Source organism: Dendronephthya gigantea, unplaced genomic scaffold (assembly GCF_004324835.1).
Source record: "Dendronephthya gigantea isolate DGI-Jeju-01 unplaced genomic scaffold, DenGig_1.0 000052F, whole genome shotgun sequence".
NCBI lineage: Eukaryota > Metazoa > Cnidaria > Anthozoa > Malacalcyonacea > Nephtheidae > Dendronephthya > Dendronephthya gigantea.
The window spans coordinates 693,937-711,408 of NW_021163062.1; the positions used below are offsets into that span (position 1 = coordinate 693,937).

Consider the following 17,472-nt stretch of genomic DNA (forward strand, 5'->3'; position numbering starts at 1 on the left):
GTCTTAAGGTGGCTCGATACAGTATATTTAGTTGCGCTCTTGCGTGGAAACATTAATAGCCTCGCGATATTGGTCTAGTTTTATTTTCGAACCCACTGCCAAAACCAGCGAGAAACACTGATAAACATAAATGCTGCTAACTTAATAAAATAGTTATATTTACGTACCTAATGACCCATAGTAAAAATCACAGTTATTATCCTAAAGTTTAATACTGTCAAAAAATATATATTTTGCTCCAGCCTTTGTTGTCCTATTATAAGTATTATTGTGAGTCAAGTCTTGAGTCAAATCCAGGTTTTAATTATGCAATTTTTCTCACTCCCCGACACAGCTAACCCAAGCCTAATATAAATGCCTAATATAAATACATTAGAGTTGCCTGCGGAGGAGGCTACTCGTGCATTGCTATAGAGTAAAGAAATCATCTGATAAAAATTTAGGCATATTGTATTTGAGGAAAGATATTTAGTCTTGGTTATTAACTAGTATGGAGCACGTTGTTGCCTTCTTGAAAGACTTTATTCGGTAAGTTTACTACCAAACTTTAATTCAGCGTTTGCTAAAAACTGCTCGACTGGAGCGCGTATAAAGTGAAGTCACTTACGGTACATACATAGACAGCTGACAGCTCCGATGTTCTTGCATTTGGAAATTTCATACGGAACTGTTAGAGTACTGTCTGTTCACCGTTTGTGAATATATAATGCTTTCTTTACCTTTTTCCTAAACTTTACTGCATTAACTTTTGATAAATTCATGATGCCAGGATTTCTGGCATATAGAATACCCTCAAACAAATTGTAAAAACCCGGCCAGACTCAAGCTATATATCCACATCACAACTTTGCTTCTGAAAGATTCTCCAGGTGTAAAGGCAATACCACAGCATGGGAATGATAGTACTCAAATCCTCTATTCAAATTTCTCAAATTGTAATGCTGTCCTAAGACATATTATGTTAAAAATATGCATGGCTGGGTTAATTAAAGCCATATACCTCAATAGTAGAAATTCCATAGGTGAGAAGCATGGCAAAGCAATAAACTAGTTTATAGTGTCAAGTTATAACCATTGAAATTATATGATGATGTCTTTGCTTGCCTTTGCTGCAATAAATTAGATCGTTCATAGTGGTCTGGAAATACACCTTAAATCATTTGATTGCTCTCACAGTTTCTGCTGCTCTGAAGAATGTGGTTCCTTTCAAGGGCTCCAGAACCATTTAAAAGTGGGAGCTTGCCCACACGAATCGAAATGCCATAGTTGTTGCTAAACATTATGCCTCAATTGTCATGCATGCATAACAATTATGCCTTAATTGCCATGCATCAATTAATTAAGTAGTACTTTGTAATACATGTATAACAATGCCTGGTTACTGATTACCAGCAAATTAGAAAGCTAGTGTTAAGTGTGTTCCGATCAGTACAGGAATACTGAAAAGTAGTGGGGCACTATAGCCAAAAAGGTTATTATAGTAATGACATTTACCGAAATTTACCTAATAGTCTAATACTACCATATTTACCATGTTTATTAATAACTCAATAAAAAGCATCTTAGCTGAAAAAAGGGGCACATCTTGTTCTTTTCAGAAAAGTGGGAGGACACCAGGACTTAATGCCCCCTCCCTTTTCCACAGCGCCCTTGGTTCCTTTTACAGGTCCATTACACATTTCAGTTATGAATGCAAAAGAGTGTGTCTTGCTAATACTAATTTCCATCAAATTTTTGGTGATTTTCCAAAAAACCAAAACCTTTAAAAATATCCTTGCTTTTAAAACTTATTCACGAAGGATGGACATTAATAGGAGACACCATTCTTTCACTATTTTGCAATATTAAAAATATTGAATATCTGTGATGCAATGAATTAAACAGATAGGTATAGTTTGATATTCTAGGGAGGCAAAATAGGAGGCAGAAAATAATTTTTTTTGGGGGGGGGGCAATTCCCACCACTGTTTCATACATTTTAATTTTAAGAAAATTATGTATTAGCATGATTTTAGGTATCTACCACTTAAGTGCAACAAATGTGAACTTTTTTGTCAGTCATTGCCTCACTGATGCGTTATTATGATTTTAACATTTCTCCATCTGCAAGAAAATACCTTCTGAATGCTTCAGACCTATAGAGTATCATGAATGCCATGGAATATTTCCACTCAGTCTGCACTAAGATGAAGGACCAAGGAGACTAAAAGTGAAATAAATGCAGGCACACCCTTTTTTCATTTCAGTTTTTTGTACACCTGAAAAATTTTAGTAGAAAATCAATAAATTGAAAGACATTTCAGGCAGATGAACTTCTTACACAAAAATACCTTTACACCAACCTAAACATGGCAGTTTGACTACCTTGACTATTTGATAAACCAAGTGACTCCTTCGAGATTCATGACAATAGGGCACCCAGTGTTACAATTTTTTTAACCAAAGTTTATGGTTGGTAAGTTACTGAATGAATATGCTAAACATTGTTATGGAAGACAGCCCTTTTATTTACTTGTTTTAATTAAACAAGGATTAAGTTAATAATATTTGGCAAATTGAAGATGCTCAAATCTAGTTAGACTGCCCCCTCTTGGTCTAAATTTTGTAATTAAATCCAGCCGGGGCAGTCCATCTGGACCCACTGACGTAACATAACAATGGTTTTCTTTGTTTAAAACAAAGGAATCAAAAGGCCACTGATAACAATATTTGGCTTTGTGTTCTTTATAATAATGTTAAGGATTGATAAAGCTTACTTTTTAACAATTTCAATCACAGAGGATGTGATGATCCTGACTGTGTCGCAAATCTCCTGACTTGTCCAAGATTGCATGACAAGTCCTTAGAATTGAATATTCAAATATAAATATTTTACGTTGCGCGCCGAATCCACAAATTTCCCTCGACAGAATTGACGAGAAAGGCTCGTTTTATCACAATATGACTGCTTTAATGCGAAAACGTTGATATCGAGTGGCACGACCAGTGCACCACATGCTTAGAGCGCCAGAACGGGATCTTATTTTCTCGTTCCTTCTGTTACATGTTTTGATATTTATGCCTTGTGATTGGTTTAGCGTAAAAATGTAAACAAACGTTCTGATTGGTTAATATTTTTACCGCTTGAACTGTATAGTTCACACAATATGGAGCTTTGACTACGCTACGATTACTAAATCCAGTATCGTCCTTCAGTTTGCACAACACATCTTTTGGAAAAAAGTGCACCAAATCTCGTACTAACTCGCAGAGGAAGATGAAGAAAACCCGTTAACTGTAGCTTTTACTAGTCCACAAATAGAAGTAAGCAAAAACTGACAATTAAATGATACATTTCAAATACGCTTCAAATTTTTCTGAGTGCACTATTACTAATCGCAGTAAAATGTCCTGATATAATTGAAAACAACGGCGAATGGTAAAAATATAGGTTGAAATCTTGTACCTTATTTTGTAGAAGTTTTGCTGTGACCCTGCAACCGATCTTCCAAATATTCCTCATACTTGTATTTGTCTAACGATATCAAAACGCCACGATGCGCATGCAACTGCGCGCAACCAAAATGCCCCTCGGGCCTAAAAATTTAATTTGCTTTTCACTGCGTACCAAAATATAAATTTCCTATAACTAACTTTTTTCCATTTTGTAGACTATGCAAGAACATGCCTAAAATAAATTTTACTTCGCTGGGTAACATTGTCTTCATTTATCTGTCTCTCCGTTTCTTTTTGGACGGCGTAGAGGAATATCTGATCCAACCAACTGCTTGGTATTACATGAAGTATCTCAAAGAGTCCAATATGTTTCTTGGGCTAACTCTAGCGTCTTATTCTGCGGCGACTTTGGTTTTCAGTCCATTTATCGGAGCCCTAAATGTAAGACTTCAAAATTCAAGCAAACTAATCATAGTGATGGGTGGAGTAGTAAAGTTATTAGGAAATATGTTGTATTCAATCCCGATCAATGGATACTTTCCTATGTTTGGAAGATTTTTGAGCGGCATGGGTGCCAGTACAGTATCTGTCCTGTTTGGAGTAATTACAAAAGGTACTTCAAACGAAAATCGTGCTCAGGCGTTTCTATATTTTCAAGCACTGTTTTTTGCCGGTCAAGTACTCGGGCCAACACTTGGCAGCATTCTCACATTCAACGTCGATATATTTGGTTGGCAAATAAACGCAGGAAATTCACCAGGAGTACTTATGACGATTTTTTGGTGTTTCTTGCTTACCTTTACGATATTCCTACCAAGTAATGTTATTGAAAATATAGAGGAAAAACAAAGCAATGAAAGTGTTGGTGAAATTACTGATACATTCAAGTCTTCCTCAGGAACAAACGATATTATTCGCCCACCATCAATCGTATTTTCTTTATTTTATTTTACCTTCGTACTTGTTATTTTTTACTCGGTAGTTGGGCTATATGTTCCGTTATTGGCAGCGCACCGTCTTGGATTGGGTCTTCTTCACGTGAAGCTGATTTTTATCAATGGCACGTTGTTTGTCTTCATTTTGTTTGTTTTAACTCCTCTCTTCTTGAGAATAATCTCCGAGAAAAATTTACTAATTCTTGGAAAAGTTTTTTTGATGTTCCCAATCTTCGTTTTACTTTATTTTTCTGTCTCTTGGAACACAACCTTGTCAGTAAATGCAGCCTATCTCTTGCTTCTTACAATGTTTATTTTGGAAGCAAATGCTGTAAACTTTTCCCTGATTTGCTCAATACTAACAAAATTAACTCCAGTGAGTAGCGCCTCGTTTTATCAAGGTATAAATTTTGCTGTTTTGCATTTTGGTATTCTGGTCGGTCGTCTAATAGCAGGAGCAACATTTGCCAAATTGCCAATGATGTACACTGGCTTTGGTCTTACAGTTTGCTGGTTATTTTCAATGCTGTGGTTAAGCATTGAATACAAGAACTTCCCTCGTGATATTGAACATCAGCAATGAGTGATATTGAGATAAATATTCCACAAGTATGTAGAAAAGACAAAGCTAATGGAGATGAAAATGACACGTAAAATGATTCACAGTTTATACTTAAAATTAAAGCAAAGGAAATCCGTCGGTTAATTAATTTTCTAATTATTTAATTAATTAATTAGAAAATTAAATAATTAATTCATATTAACGTTAATTAATTGTTAATTAATTAATATTAATGAAAATAACACAGAGAAAATTCATTCACAGCGTAATGCTTAACTTGTACAGTAAATGACAGTATACTTATATAATTATTAAAATATTACAGCATACTTATACAGCAATAAAAGGAAACTACGTCAGTTAATTTTTTCTTCATAAATGAATGAATTCATTTCAAATTTAATGGTCTTTTACGCCTGTATTGATGCGGCCGCGAAAAACTCAAGGGGCTTTCTTCGTTGCGCGCCGAGGGAAAAGTGAGAAGACCCTGAAATTTTGGCTGAAATTTTCATGATCAGTGATGGTAGAGCACAAGTTGATAAGTGAAATGAGCGATAGGATTTGGTATAGGGTGTATTCCCACCATTTGAGAGACGAAAAACGTTTAAAATTTCGATATTTTATTTTGCGAATACTTTGGAACTATGTTGTATAAAAACGTTTTGCAATCATTGGCATGCAAGCCTGACGATTTGTCCCGCTTTGCTAATATTTTGGTGTTTAATTTCTAAAGAAATGAATAATTATATAATAACACGAAATTTACATAGCGGGACAAAATCGTCAGGCTGGCTACGCCACTGCTTGCAATATCCAAAAATCTATCTCTCATTTCAATCTACTTGCATTGTGATCCACAAAAAGCTCATTGGAGTAAAATTCAGTTGCATCCATGAAGAGCTATCTTTTCTCAAGCATAAGCTTATTTTCGAGAAGATTATCTTGATTATCTTTGAAAGTATATTATGGATGTAAATAATTAAGCTATGGGAATAAAATTATTATTTGAAATCCTTGTTTAATAAGCTTTCTGGTGATATATATGTAGTTTTATGCAGTTAGCAGTAATAGATGGTGAGCAATAAGCTTGCCAACCGGAAAAACTCGAAATCTCCAATTTCAGGTAGACCCCCTTAATCCACTGGGCGCAATGAAATATTCGTCAGCTTTAGGGGTCTCGCGTTGCTCCTAGTACGTTTTCCTGAAACTTTGAAAGTTATTGATAAACCTTCCCTACTTTTAGACAGTTAAATAACATCTCAATTTCAGCTTCACATTTTCGCGCGCAATCTTTGAAATCAAGAGAATCTTTGAAACAAAATTAACATATTGTTTGTATTTATTGCCATCTACCATACTAATACACGAAGTTCGGACTTTGAACCGTGAAACCTTGTATTACATGCAAATTCCACCACATACTTCTATTTCCTGTGATGTGCTGTCAATGTTTTATGCCCTGTATTTTTTGTGAGATTCCTCTACATCTCGTTGAACCCCAATTGGCCCTTTGACACCCCCCAGTTACGACAAGTTTTTTTGCAGTGTGACATGCAGCTTCCATATCTTCATACGAAAGGAAGCGTGATGTTGCGTAGTAAATGTAACTGTGCCAATAAATTGGGTGTATAGTCGAAACGGTCTTAAAATATAAAGCAACTAGCTTAATATATACCACCATATACGAGGTCCTGGTGCCGGTTGTACGAAGGCTGGAAAGCGCCTAATCGCCCGATTGTAATTTTTACCACCGTTGTAAACAGTTCCTAACTACACCGTTCCTACAGTTTTGGAGCTACATATACCAATTATTAAAGAAAAGTCCCCAGTTTTAGAATACCAAAGTTTAATCAAAAATGTACCAAAGAACGGACAATTTTAGAGTGATTGAAAAATCACTATTTAAGAAATAGCGCTATATCTTGCTATTGTACAACCGTCCCTGCATTACAATAAGAAAAAGGCTAAGAAATATCTACTAATCTAGTCTATTCATTCTATTCATTATGCAATTACAGTCTGATTTTGAGAATTCAAAAACGCAACTCTACGCCTACGGATTCGTAACCCATCTTGAGGAGTCACATGATTACGAAAAAATTGATTGATCAGTCAATGAATATCTAATCTTCTTTCTTGGCTGAGAGAAAAGAAAACACAAAAATAATAATTATGCAATTTAAGCATAATTTAGATGCCGCAGTTAGTGTGGGTTAAAAGGCAATAAAAATAGATGAGATAATTTTAAATAATCTTTGCTTTCTTACTGACAAGAAAGACAGTGATCAAATAGAGCCGTAACCTGAGGTTTCTGAAATTGCAGAGTGTTACAGGGGCATTTTATCAATTTGCGCATTACAAAAGTCAATTTGTTATTAATGACTGAACAAAAGCGAAGGTAATTATTTGCACGTTGGATGATCTGTAACCGCGAGGGTAGTTAGAACCTAAACACAAATTACACAATGATTACCAGAGGTGTCTGGCAGCTTTGTATTATTGTGCCTCGGTTAGGACGTTTCGCGACCCCTCCCAGTCCCCTTTCCAGTAGCGAAGATAGCCACACACGATAATTTACACACATTTACGGCATTCTACTTTGGGTAAATAAAGCATGGAACAAAAAGCGACTGAGACTAAATCAATATGTCACTTGTTTCCTTCATCACGACGTGCCCTCGAAGAGAGATTCGCCGGGAGACAATGGGGTTGCGTATATCCTTATTTGGCTTGTAAAATCTGATCTCAATTACTTGGTTTTACTTGCGGGAAAAATATACCTTTAGTGTTCCGGTTTCTGATTACCAGTCGAAGAACATATCTTTTAAAAAACCTAAACAAGCAACGTAAATCAATTAATTTGACAATGTTATAAAGCTACATAGAGAAACTTGGGTCTTTTCTGTTTTTCGTCACGTTAAATTTCTCAAATATCCAAAGCATCAGAGACTATAGTAATCCATGCAGTAAACCCCATCCCCGACCACCCGATCTACGATCTGTTGTGTCTTGTTGATCTAAAATCAGCACAATTATTAACAAAAGAATGTTTTATTCGGTGATGGCATTCAGTGATTTTATTCAGTCACGGCGTCTGAGGTTTCAGTGTAATTACAAAGGTGATATTTTGAAAACAAAATGTGTAAAATACATGTTTTAAAAACGTAAGCAAATATCTTGACAATTTTACGACGATTTTCAAAATAAAGCAATGTTTTACGCGAGAAAAATTTGGGCACCGTTCCAAAACGTAGTTTTTTTGCTCAAAAGTAATTTGATACTTTAATAATGTGAACTAATTTAAATGCGATATGATTAAACAATCTGATTAAATAATCATCAGCAAGCAAAACAGATCGGGAGAAAGTAGTGGAAGCAAAATTTTTAGATGCAAGCTTTAGATACTATAATACTATCAAGTATTTAGAAGATAGCTTACGCGTACCATTTCGAAAAATACACATAATTAAAGTAACAGTCATGGAAATAGTTCTCTAAAATGTTTTTTTATCACGTATGAGGACTTCGAAGTTTTCTCAAAATGCCCGCGTAGTCAGGGGAGCGACGGTTAATAGGCAAACTCGTAACCGTAGCGGAAGCCGTAGAAAGGTCTCTATATTCTGAGCCCTAACCCTTACCAATTCGCGATGGAAGGCATGTACTGAGAGACATATGCCGCTAACAATTCAGGTTGGGGAGAGATCCAACTTTCATCCAGTTCATTCACCATCGCAATTGCCATATAGTTCGCAAATTCATCTGTTTCCATGCGATGCGTCGTATCATATTCATATGGCGTATCTTTTACACTCTAATACACATAAAAAAGTTGGGTCGGTTGAAGAAAAGTTGGCTCGGTTTAACATGCAGTATCATCCCAGTAAATGTTGCTAAGGAAAGTTGGGAATAAATAGCCGAGTAGCTATATATATAATTTCGGCGAGGTTAGGAAAGTTAACTAGTTTGTGAAAATTTCGATGAAAGTCAGGCGAAGAAAATAAAAGGAGGAGAAATCGAGGATAAAAAAACGAACGGAAATATTCTATTTTTGTACTGGAGTGCAATTATAAGAACGGCCAGAAAGGCCACGAAAATATATAATGGACATATACAAGGTTTCTTTCTCTCATTTGAAAGAACACCTAAAATTATTTATCTCAATTCTTGAGTATTTTGATTAGTGTTTCGCTTGCTAAGTTCATTGACGAGGGCATTTAAGCCTAAATTATCAAGCTGCCGCCATCTTGGATTCCTGGAAATTAAGCATGTCACGTCAAAAGCCGATCACGCGAGTTTTTTTATTCTGGCCTAAAAGTATGTTTTTAAACGATGTGTTTAAAATAGCAGCATTACATAGTCACTGTCGCCAATGGCATATCAATTTAACTTGATATTATTGATATTTTCACGTACTCTTTGAAGGTTTTCGTAATGCTGAAGTCGACTATAAATATTTATTCGGGCTAGTCTATAGGTCTTGCGATTATTATTTTTTTATTTCTTTGTTTCGCAGGCTTAGTCTTCCGCACGGACTGGGGCTTATTTTAATACAGCTCAGTGCAGCGTATAATTCGCCCAGTACCCCGTCCACGTAGCCCGAGTTAACGCCTACTTCGCGCCTTGTTCCATTTAACTCGTTATTTAACGTTGCCGTTGGCTGAGAATCACTTGCGCATCTATTTCGCCTGCATGCATGTCAGTGGCGTCAGATCAGACACAGCTTGCATGCCTCTAGGCCTTCAATATTTACATAATTTCTGCCAAAACATTTCTTCTAAAACTTTCAGTGTTCTCTATAATTGGCTTGACCTTGTTAAGTTGTGTGCAAAATCTATTTTAATACACAACGCGTACATGCAAGACAGCTTCAATATATAATACTTTCCATATATGTGAAAACTCTAGGTTTTCAAAATACAGCATTTCCACTAAATTATCATTTAATAGGTGACCTAAATCTTTTGCAAAGTCCTAAATCAAATACTCCTGTATCTATTATCTCTACATTAACCACAGCACCAAAGAATGACTTTTACGTACATACCTTGCCCCATGTCTCTGTTGCGGCATTCTCAACAACAGCCGACTTTACTGGTCCTGGGCAGACTAATAAAGCTTTGATACATTTTCCATGAAGTTCATAGCGCAAAGCAGAGAAATACCCCTGAAATAGCGTTAAACCAAAGATCGTTAATTGACTGGCTATCATGACACCGCAGAAATTGGTGTTTAAGACGTTTCAACCCGAAAATCTAATCGCTGGTTCATAATTGTGCATTTCTGTATCGCCCTATCAAAGAGAAACCTTTTGAATATCTTAAAAAAGTTCAATTTTTCTTCTGAATACGCATTCTGCAATCTTTTTACAGCTCATCATACACATCTGACCGCTGTGAAATGGCCATTTTGAGGCTTAAAGTATACACAAGGTTATTAATTCAGACGATTCGTTTTTACCGTGAGCAAGCTTCAAATCTTTTGTGCAAGACATATTTTCTTGAATATTTATAAATCTTTTTCCTCGCCAAGTTTGAAGTCTAAGTATCGAGAATTGCGGCTAAGCCTATACCAATTTCCGCGGTGTCGGCTATCATGGAGTTTGTTGGGTTATCTGACACTTCTGAATACCGCAAAAAAATATAAGTAGTATCACAAAAAAATAAGAAAATCACAAATTCGAAATAACTCTTTTGTTGTGGGTAATTCTAATTTAGTTAAAAATTTAAAGGGTAATTTTTTTGGCACACACTGTATGCAGGACACTCATGTGGCCTAAATGAACAAGGCCATGCAGGTGTAGTGGAACTCCAGAGTTGAGAAAATATAAAATATCTAATAAATATCTATACATGTTTACCTGCAGTGCAAACTTTGTTGCAGAGTAGGTAGCAGCTGTTGGAGTACCTATTAAATTAACAGTGTATAAATATAAAGAGGTCAAAATTTGCTGCAAAACACTTTTATATGTGACCTCAGAACTACTTTTTTGGAGGGATGTATCTAATTATAGGCTATGACCCTTGGGTTACATGCAGTCGGTAATGTAAACAGAGGCTTTTTTTACGTATTGAATCAGTCTTTAATCATTTAAAAAATCCTGTACTGTCGGAATATTTATCACTATTTCACTTCACTATATTACTAAATGAAGAAGATAGAATTTATGTTCAAAGAAACTCAAAATATGCGAAATTTAGACAGTTTCTAAATCATTAATGTTCCAAAGTTATGAGCGTTCTGCTGCGCAGAAGCCGCTGTAACATGTCTTTAAGCAATCAAATTGCCGTTAAAAATAAACTGTAGAGCATCAACTTATGGTAATCTTTCTTCTGTCTGGACAAGCATGGGCATAGTATATAGGGAATTTGCATGCGGATTCATAACAGCACGCATTGATGAAACAAACGTGCACATGTTGTGCTCGAAGTAATTGTTCAGACAAAAACTTCTGCAGAACAGGTAAACCGGCGACATTCATTGCAAAAATTTCAACATTGCTTAACGTTTGCATATTTTTTACTACCGACCTGTGCACCAAAGACCTATTCACGTGCTGATAACTACATTCACAATATGTATAGAACCATTGCAACGACGTCATAATCATTAAAAGTTGTTCTGCAGATGTTTCCTTGCTCACTAAAAATAATCGTCATGCCATCAGTGCAGGTTTATAAAGCGGTCGAAAGCAGTTAACGAAACAAAGTTTCTCACACGAGTAAATATTTCTGTATTTTATCTAAAATTTAGGTTTTTGAAAAAATTATGCTACGTTAACAGATGCGTAATGTGACGTCATGTGTAAAGGGTCTACTAGAGCAGTCAACCTATCCCATGTATTTCTCCCTGAGTGGATACCATTATTATTAGCAGTTTGAGATTTTAATCGCGGATAAAATGTATATCGTGGGATGCAGATTTGAAATTGCATGCGAGTCTTGCTCAACCCGTCGGTGCTAGAATTCTCATTTCAAAAGCCGAATTTGCAATAGTTGATAAAGCATGCTGGAGGACCCACCGACTTTCCCAGAAATGCTGGAGACAACAACAATACGACCAGTCTTTCTCCCAATCATGTGCGGAAGAACAGCTTTAGTCAGCGAAATTGTACCCAACACGTTTATCTCGAACAACTCTCGATCAACTTTCCTCTCCGTGTTTTCAACCATTCCTCGCTGACTCCTGCCACAGTTGTTCACTAGAATATCAATCTGTCAATAAATAGCTAAATCAATCAATCAAATCTCAATCAATCAATCAATCAATCAATCAATCAATCAATCAATCATCCAATCATCCAATCAATCAATCAACCAATCAATCAATCAATTAATCAATCAATCTATCTTCAGTCAGGGCGTAATTAATATAATCGCTTTTCGCTTCGTGATCAATTTCTGCAAACGATTCTCTAAAATCTGAAGGATATGAAAAGAGCCACTGCTCAAGAATTCGATTGGAAATCTACCACAGTACTTGGATGTAGATACGTTCCAATATAACCAGGGAGCAGAGTGGCAGCATCTTCAAATAACTTAGCATCAAACGTGGTATAACAACTGCCTAAAATAGACAAAAACAATTCTCGACGTTTCGACCTGAGGGTCTTTGTCAAGAGAGTTAGTATCCTCATACTTATTTTCATACTAACTCTCCTGACGAAGGCCCTCAGTTCGAAATGTCGAGAAGTGTTTTTACCTATTAGAGGCAGTAGTTATACCATATTTGATACAAAGTACTTGGATATACAATATTTTGGGACATAAAATCTGGCAATACGTTATATTGGAATTTTAGGGACAAAATGTTAGTAACATTGGGGGCGTTATTAGGGTCCATTGCACTGACGTAATAATCATTAAAAGTTGTCCTCCAGATGTTTCCCTGCTTCACTAAAAATAATCGTTATGCGAGCGGTGAAGGTTTATACAACGGTCAAAAGCATTTAACGAAGCAGGCTTTCTCACACTAGTACACTAGTGAATATTTCTGTATTTTGGCTAAAATTTACGATTTTGAATTTGTCCTCGAGATGCCTAATGTGACGTTATGTGCAAAGGATCTATTGTATAATTTGTACATTGATGATAAAGGTTTAGATCCACGGCGCGGCTACAACGACGCCTGTCATTTCTGTTACCAAAACTCTGTTTACCCGATTCAGGATAGCTTTTGGAAGACTTGTAATAGCACCACAAATCAGGGTGGGGTGGGGTGGGGTTTGCCCACCATATTTGAAAAATACTAGCTTTGAAACAGTGATCGCGAGTGCTGCCTCTTTTGGAGAAAAGAGATCAAGATAATAGCTAGAGACAGTCACTAATATTTAAGGTGACAACTTTTTCTGCCTACACACCAATTCCATGCGCAACCTGTTGAATGTGCAAAACGCAGACCAACACAAGTCTGTTGTTGAAAAGAGCAAATCTTTCTTTTTATGATAATTTTTTTAGTTATATGCATGCAAATCTAAACCTTAAATTAAATTGCTATATTTATACACATATTATAAATCTACTTCATGCTCTTTACATTAGAATATAAAACATACAATAGTATGTACATAAATTAATACCTCGCAGAAATGGTCCAAGACTGTTTTAACTGCCTCTTGCATGGTGTCATATTTTGTAACATCCAAAGGTAAAACAAGAAAATCTTTCTCAACATCTTCTTCTTTTTTACCAGATATTTCTGAAATTAATTAAGTTATTTTAATATATTTTTTTTCTACCACAACATGATAATGAATTTATAAACAAATTTTTGGTATCAGGGGTAATATTGTGCTCATACTTTAGCTAATCGAAATAGAAATAATTTTTGCGCTACTTAATCAATTATACCTTTTGTTATTCTTTATGGAACCAGTTGAACTTTTGTGATTAGTACTGTATGTTTAGTTTAATTAAAAAACTATACGGTAGCTCTGGCATAAATTTGAAACTGGAACTAAATGGCTTTTTTCAAGAGATATCAAGTTATTTCAACTGATCATTAAATGGATTTTCATTTCCTGGACTTTCCTGCTAATTCAAGTCACCTGAATATAATATATAAATAAAAAGAAGCAAATATACTGCATTTATGAGGGTCCCTTTATTAGAACACACAGGTTTAAAAAAGGTTAGTAATTACACTGATATTAATTATCTAGCTGTGACTAATTCTCAAGGTCACTGTATGTAGAAGTCGTAAGAGAAATGTAGAATAGGAGTCATTCACTAATCTGAATTTTTAGATCAGTGGTGTCATTTAGTTTTTTGTTTGAATGTTCCATGCAAACTCATTGTAAACTTTTATTATTATTTGACGAATATATTTGCATTCTACCTAATTTAATCTTTGCAGTAGATCACAACCGGGGAGGGAATGGTGCAAAAATGTTTCACTATGTAGAAATGCATGGAAGTCTGGGTTTTCCCCACTTCCAGCTGATCTGAGATCATGACGTCATAAAGCGTCTCGACAAAACTGAGTTATCATGTGCCTGGTGTTATTTGTCCTTATTCTTCCAACTAATAGTATAAAGGGTGAAAAATTTAAATTCTAATTTGCAGTTGGGAAAAAATAAACGTGTTTTCACATAAATATAATAAAATTACTTGATATTTTCGAGTGTCGAAGTCATATGCAATGAAGGAAATGATAATTCAGTTTTGTCGAAGATCTGGCTTCTGATTGGTTGATTTTTATACCCAGATCAGCTGGTTGTCATGCAGCCCTTTATATATCTGTTTGATCTGTATAACTTAGGTCAAGCAAATTACCCCTCCTAGTTCCTACTTCCTAGCCAGTTCCTTTATCCTCCTAGTATATAATGATCAAGTGCATGAATATAAAAAATATTCATCAGAATGGAAGTCATAATATGTTTTAGATAATCTTCTGATCTCAAAATTTGATATAAATCTTTCGAGGGTAATGAAATTTGGTGAGGCAATTTAAATGAATGAAGAATTCTGATAGAAATTAAAGATGATAATGAATGTTATCAAGGCAACAAATTGTTTTCATATTTTTGTTACTGTACTAATTAAATAAATTAATTTCTACTACTTTGTAAACATTAGGTCCCAATTTGCCCTCCCCAGGCCCTGATGGAAAATTCTTTAAAAGGGTATAGCTATTTTCACACGCCTAATTATATGAATGCCTAATACAACATAGCTAGTGTCATCCCAAAGTAAAAATTTGCATTGTCAGACCTTAATCAAATATATAAACCATTTGCTATTGGACAGGAAGGCCAATGGCAAATGTTTTATATATTTGAATTAAAAATACTATAAATTAAAATATTGAAAATTTGAAGAAAGCGATCATTCTTTTGTTAATTGGAATGTTAATTATATTTACTTGGCAAAATACTAGAATCTTGCATGTAGCCTACAATGAGCGATGTGCGAGCAATGTAGTTATAACATAGTATACTACATTGCTTGCATGCCGCTTGTTTGTAGGGCAACATGATTTTAGTATAATGCCAAGTAAACAAATGGCAAAATCTGTCAATTTCATCCTAGGCTTTTTGGTTAATGACAACATGTTTACGGTAATTGTAGTTGCTCATACAAGCAATACAGCTGTTTAATTAATAAAAAATGAGGTCCATTTCAGCCAAATTTTAAAACAACTTGATCATGCATTCTCAGGACAGAGACAGCTGAGACTACAATATCACAAGAAACCCCCCACTAATAAAATCATGCAAAATATCTACCTCCTGGTCTACCTCGCATTTCTATACTATAATAATTAAAAATACAAAATTTTCATTAGGCTTTGTAGTTTGTAAAGGTAGCTAAGGGCCAGCATTTATAGGGGGCTCCTGAAAATGATCTGTGAAGAGTCATATATCAAACAAGGACTACTGTAACTCACCAATGCATTTTGCTTTGACTTGTTCCAATTTGTGTTCTGTTCTCGCCGAAAGAACCAACTTGCAGCCAGCACTTGCTAGCCTATAAGCCAAGTATTCTCCCAAACCGCTGGATGCCCCTGTGATCCACACAACCTGACCCCGCAATTCATCAACCTTTTTGCCGAATAATTCATAATATTTTAATGTGAAATCTACTTTAACGTTCTTGTAAAGAAACACGAGGAATACAGTAAGTATTGCAGCAACCAGTAAAAAGAACATAGCAGATACAAGACGATATTGCAATAAATATATAGGGAAGAGTGTTGTGACTTGTGACCGATGTCTGGAATTTCGAATGTGCACAAATCTTTCGGTGGGCACACAATACAGTGAAAAGATTCCTATACAGATCAGTCAGTGTGCTAGTACTTAGAGAGGGAGTCAAGCCCACTGGTCAAGCCTCAGTTAGCCTCCTCCGCAGGCACACTTATGACTCTTATGTATTAAAAATATGCATATTTGCCACTTAGGGAGGGGTTAGGGATGGGCTATAATATTATACTGTACATAATATTATACTGCACATGCTACATAATAACATTATATCTCACTTTAAGATTATACCTCCAGAGAATCTTTGAAACAAAATTAACATATTGTTTGTATTTATTAGCCTCCTCCGCAGGCATCTTTTATGTATTTATATTAGGCATTTATATTTGGCTTGGGTTAGCTGTGTCGGGGAGTGAAAAAAAATTGTCCCACTTTTTTCCTCGCCTTCCCCGACACAGTTAACCCAAGCCAAATATAAATGCCTAATATAAATACATAAGAGAGATGCCTGCGGAGGAGGCCATGTATTTATTGGCATCTAGCATACTAATGCACGAAGTTCGGACTTTGAACCGTGAAACCTTTTATTACAAATTTCACCATATGCTTCTATTTCTTGTGATGTGCTGTCAATGTTTTATGCCCTATATATTTTTAGTGAGAGTCTCTACATCTCGGTGACCCCCAATTGGTGGGTGTAGGCGAAACGGTCTTAAAATAGCAACTAGCTTAATTTAATCTACCACGATACACGAGGTCCCTGGGGCCGGTTGTACAAAGACTGCAAAGCGCTCGATTGTAATTTTTACAACCGTTGTAAAAATACTTAAAGCAGAAAAACTACAGTTTTGGAGCTATACCAATTACTAAAAAAAGCCCCCAGTTTAAGAATACTAAAGTTTAATCACAAATGTACAAAAGAACGGACAATTTTATTGAAAAAAATCACTATTCAAGGAATAGCGCTAAATCTTGCTATTGTACACCCGTCACTGCATTGCAATAAGGAAAAGACTAATAAATATATAGTTTAATTCTATTCATCAGTTACTGAGCATTCAAAAACGCAACTCTACGCCTACGGATTCGTAACTCATCTTGAGAAGTCACATGATTACAGAAAAATTTGATTGATCAGTCAATGAATATCTAATCTTCTTTCTTGGCTATGAGAAAACAAAACAAAGATAATACGCAATTTAGGCATAATTTAGATGCCGCATTTAGTTTGGGTTAAAAGGCAATAAAAAATAGATGAGATGATAATTCTAAGTAATCTTTGCTTTCTTACTGACAAGAAAGACAGTGATTAAGTAGAGCCGTAACCTGAGGTTTCTTAA

General features: G+C 35.5%; 3 protein-coding genes across 4 annotated transcripts in view; 1 reads left to right on the plus strand and 2 right to left on the minus strand.

Annotated features, from left to right (window-relative positions):
• Nucleotides 1-398: 398 nt before the first annotated feature.
• LOC114528965 lies at nucleotides 399-5,066 on the plus strand. Of its 2 annotated transcripts, none has more exons than XR_003687563.1 (2): nucleotides 399-528; nucleotides 1,177-1,526. XR_003687563.1 is itself a non-coding variant. In XM_028550677.1 (2 exons), exons 1-2 carry the CDS (start codon nucleotides 491-493, stop codon nucleotides 4,951-4,953), a joined length of 1,341 nt encoding a protein of 446 aa, XP_028406478.1. In that variant the 5' UTR covers nucleotides 399-490; the 3' UTR covers nucleotides 4,954-5,066. The 2 variants fall into 2 exon arrangements, 1 of the variants encoding a protein (XP_028406478.1); XM_028550677.1 differs by lacking the exon at nucleotides 1,177-1,526 and adding an exon at nucleotides 3,651-5,066.
• A 1,213-nt stretch (nucleotides 5,067-6,279) lies between these two features.
• LOC114528957 (dehydrogenase/reductase SDR family member 7-like) lies at nucleotides 6,280-16,154 on the minus strand. The gene is made up of 8 exons (XM_028550666.1): nucleotides 15,817-16,154; nucleotides 13,508-13,626; nucleotides 11,951-12,143; nucleotides 10,790-10,836; nucleotides 9,977-10,096; nucleotides 8,571-8,743; nucleotides 7,713-7,765; nucleotides 6,280-7,072 (listed from the first exon to the last, which is right to left on the minus strand). The coding sequence occupies exons 1-8, from the start codon at nucleotides 16,076-16,078 to the stop codon at nucleotides 7,056-7,058; spliced, it is 984 nt and encodes a 327-aa protein (XP_028406467.1). The 5' UTR covers nucleotides 16,079-16,154; the 3' UTR covers nucleotides 6,280-7,055.
• Nucleotides 16,155-17,084: 930 nt separating this feature from the next.
• Nucleotides 17,085-17,472, minus strand: part of LOC114528927 (dehydrogenase/reductase SDR family member 7-like) — a 37,753-nt gene continuing 37,365 nt past the window's right edge. The window contains exon 8 of the mRNA XM_028550638.1: nucleotides 17,085-17,298. Coding sequence (XP_028406439.1) covers nucleotides 17,282-17,298 — 17 coding nt within the window. The 3' untranslated portion in view covers nucleotides 17,085-17,281. The remainder of the gene's footprint in view (nucleotides 17,299-17,472) is intronic.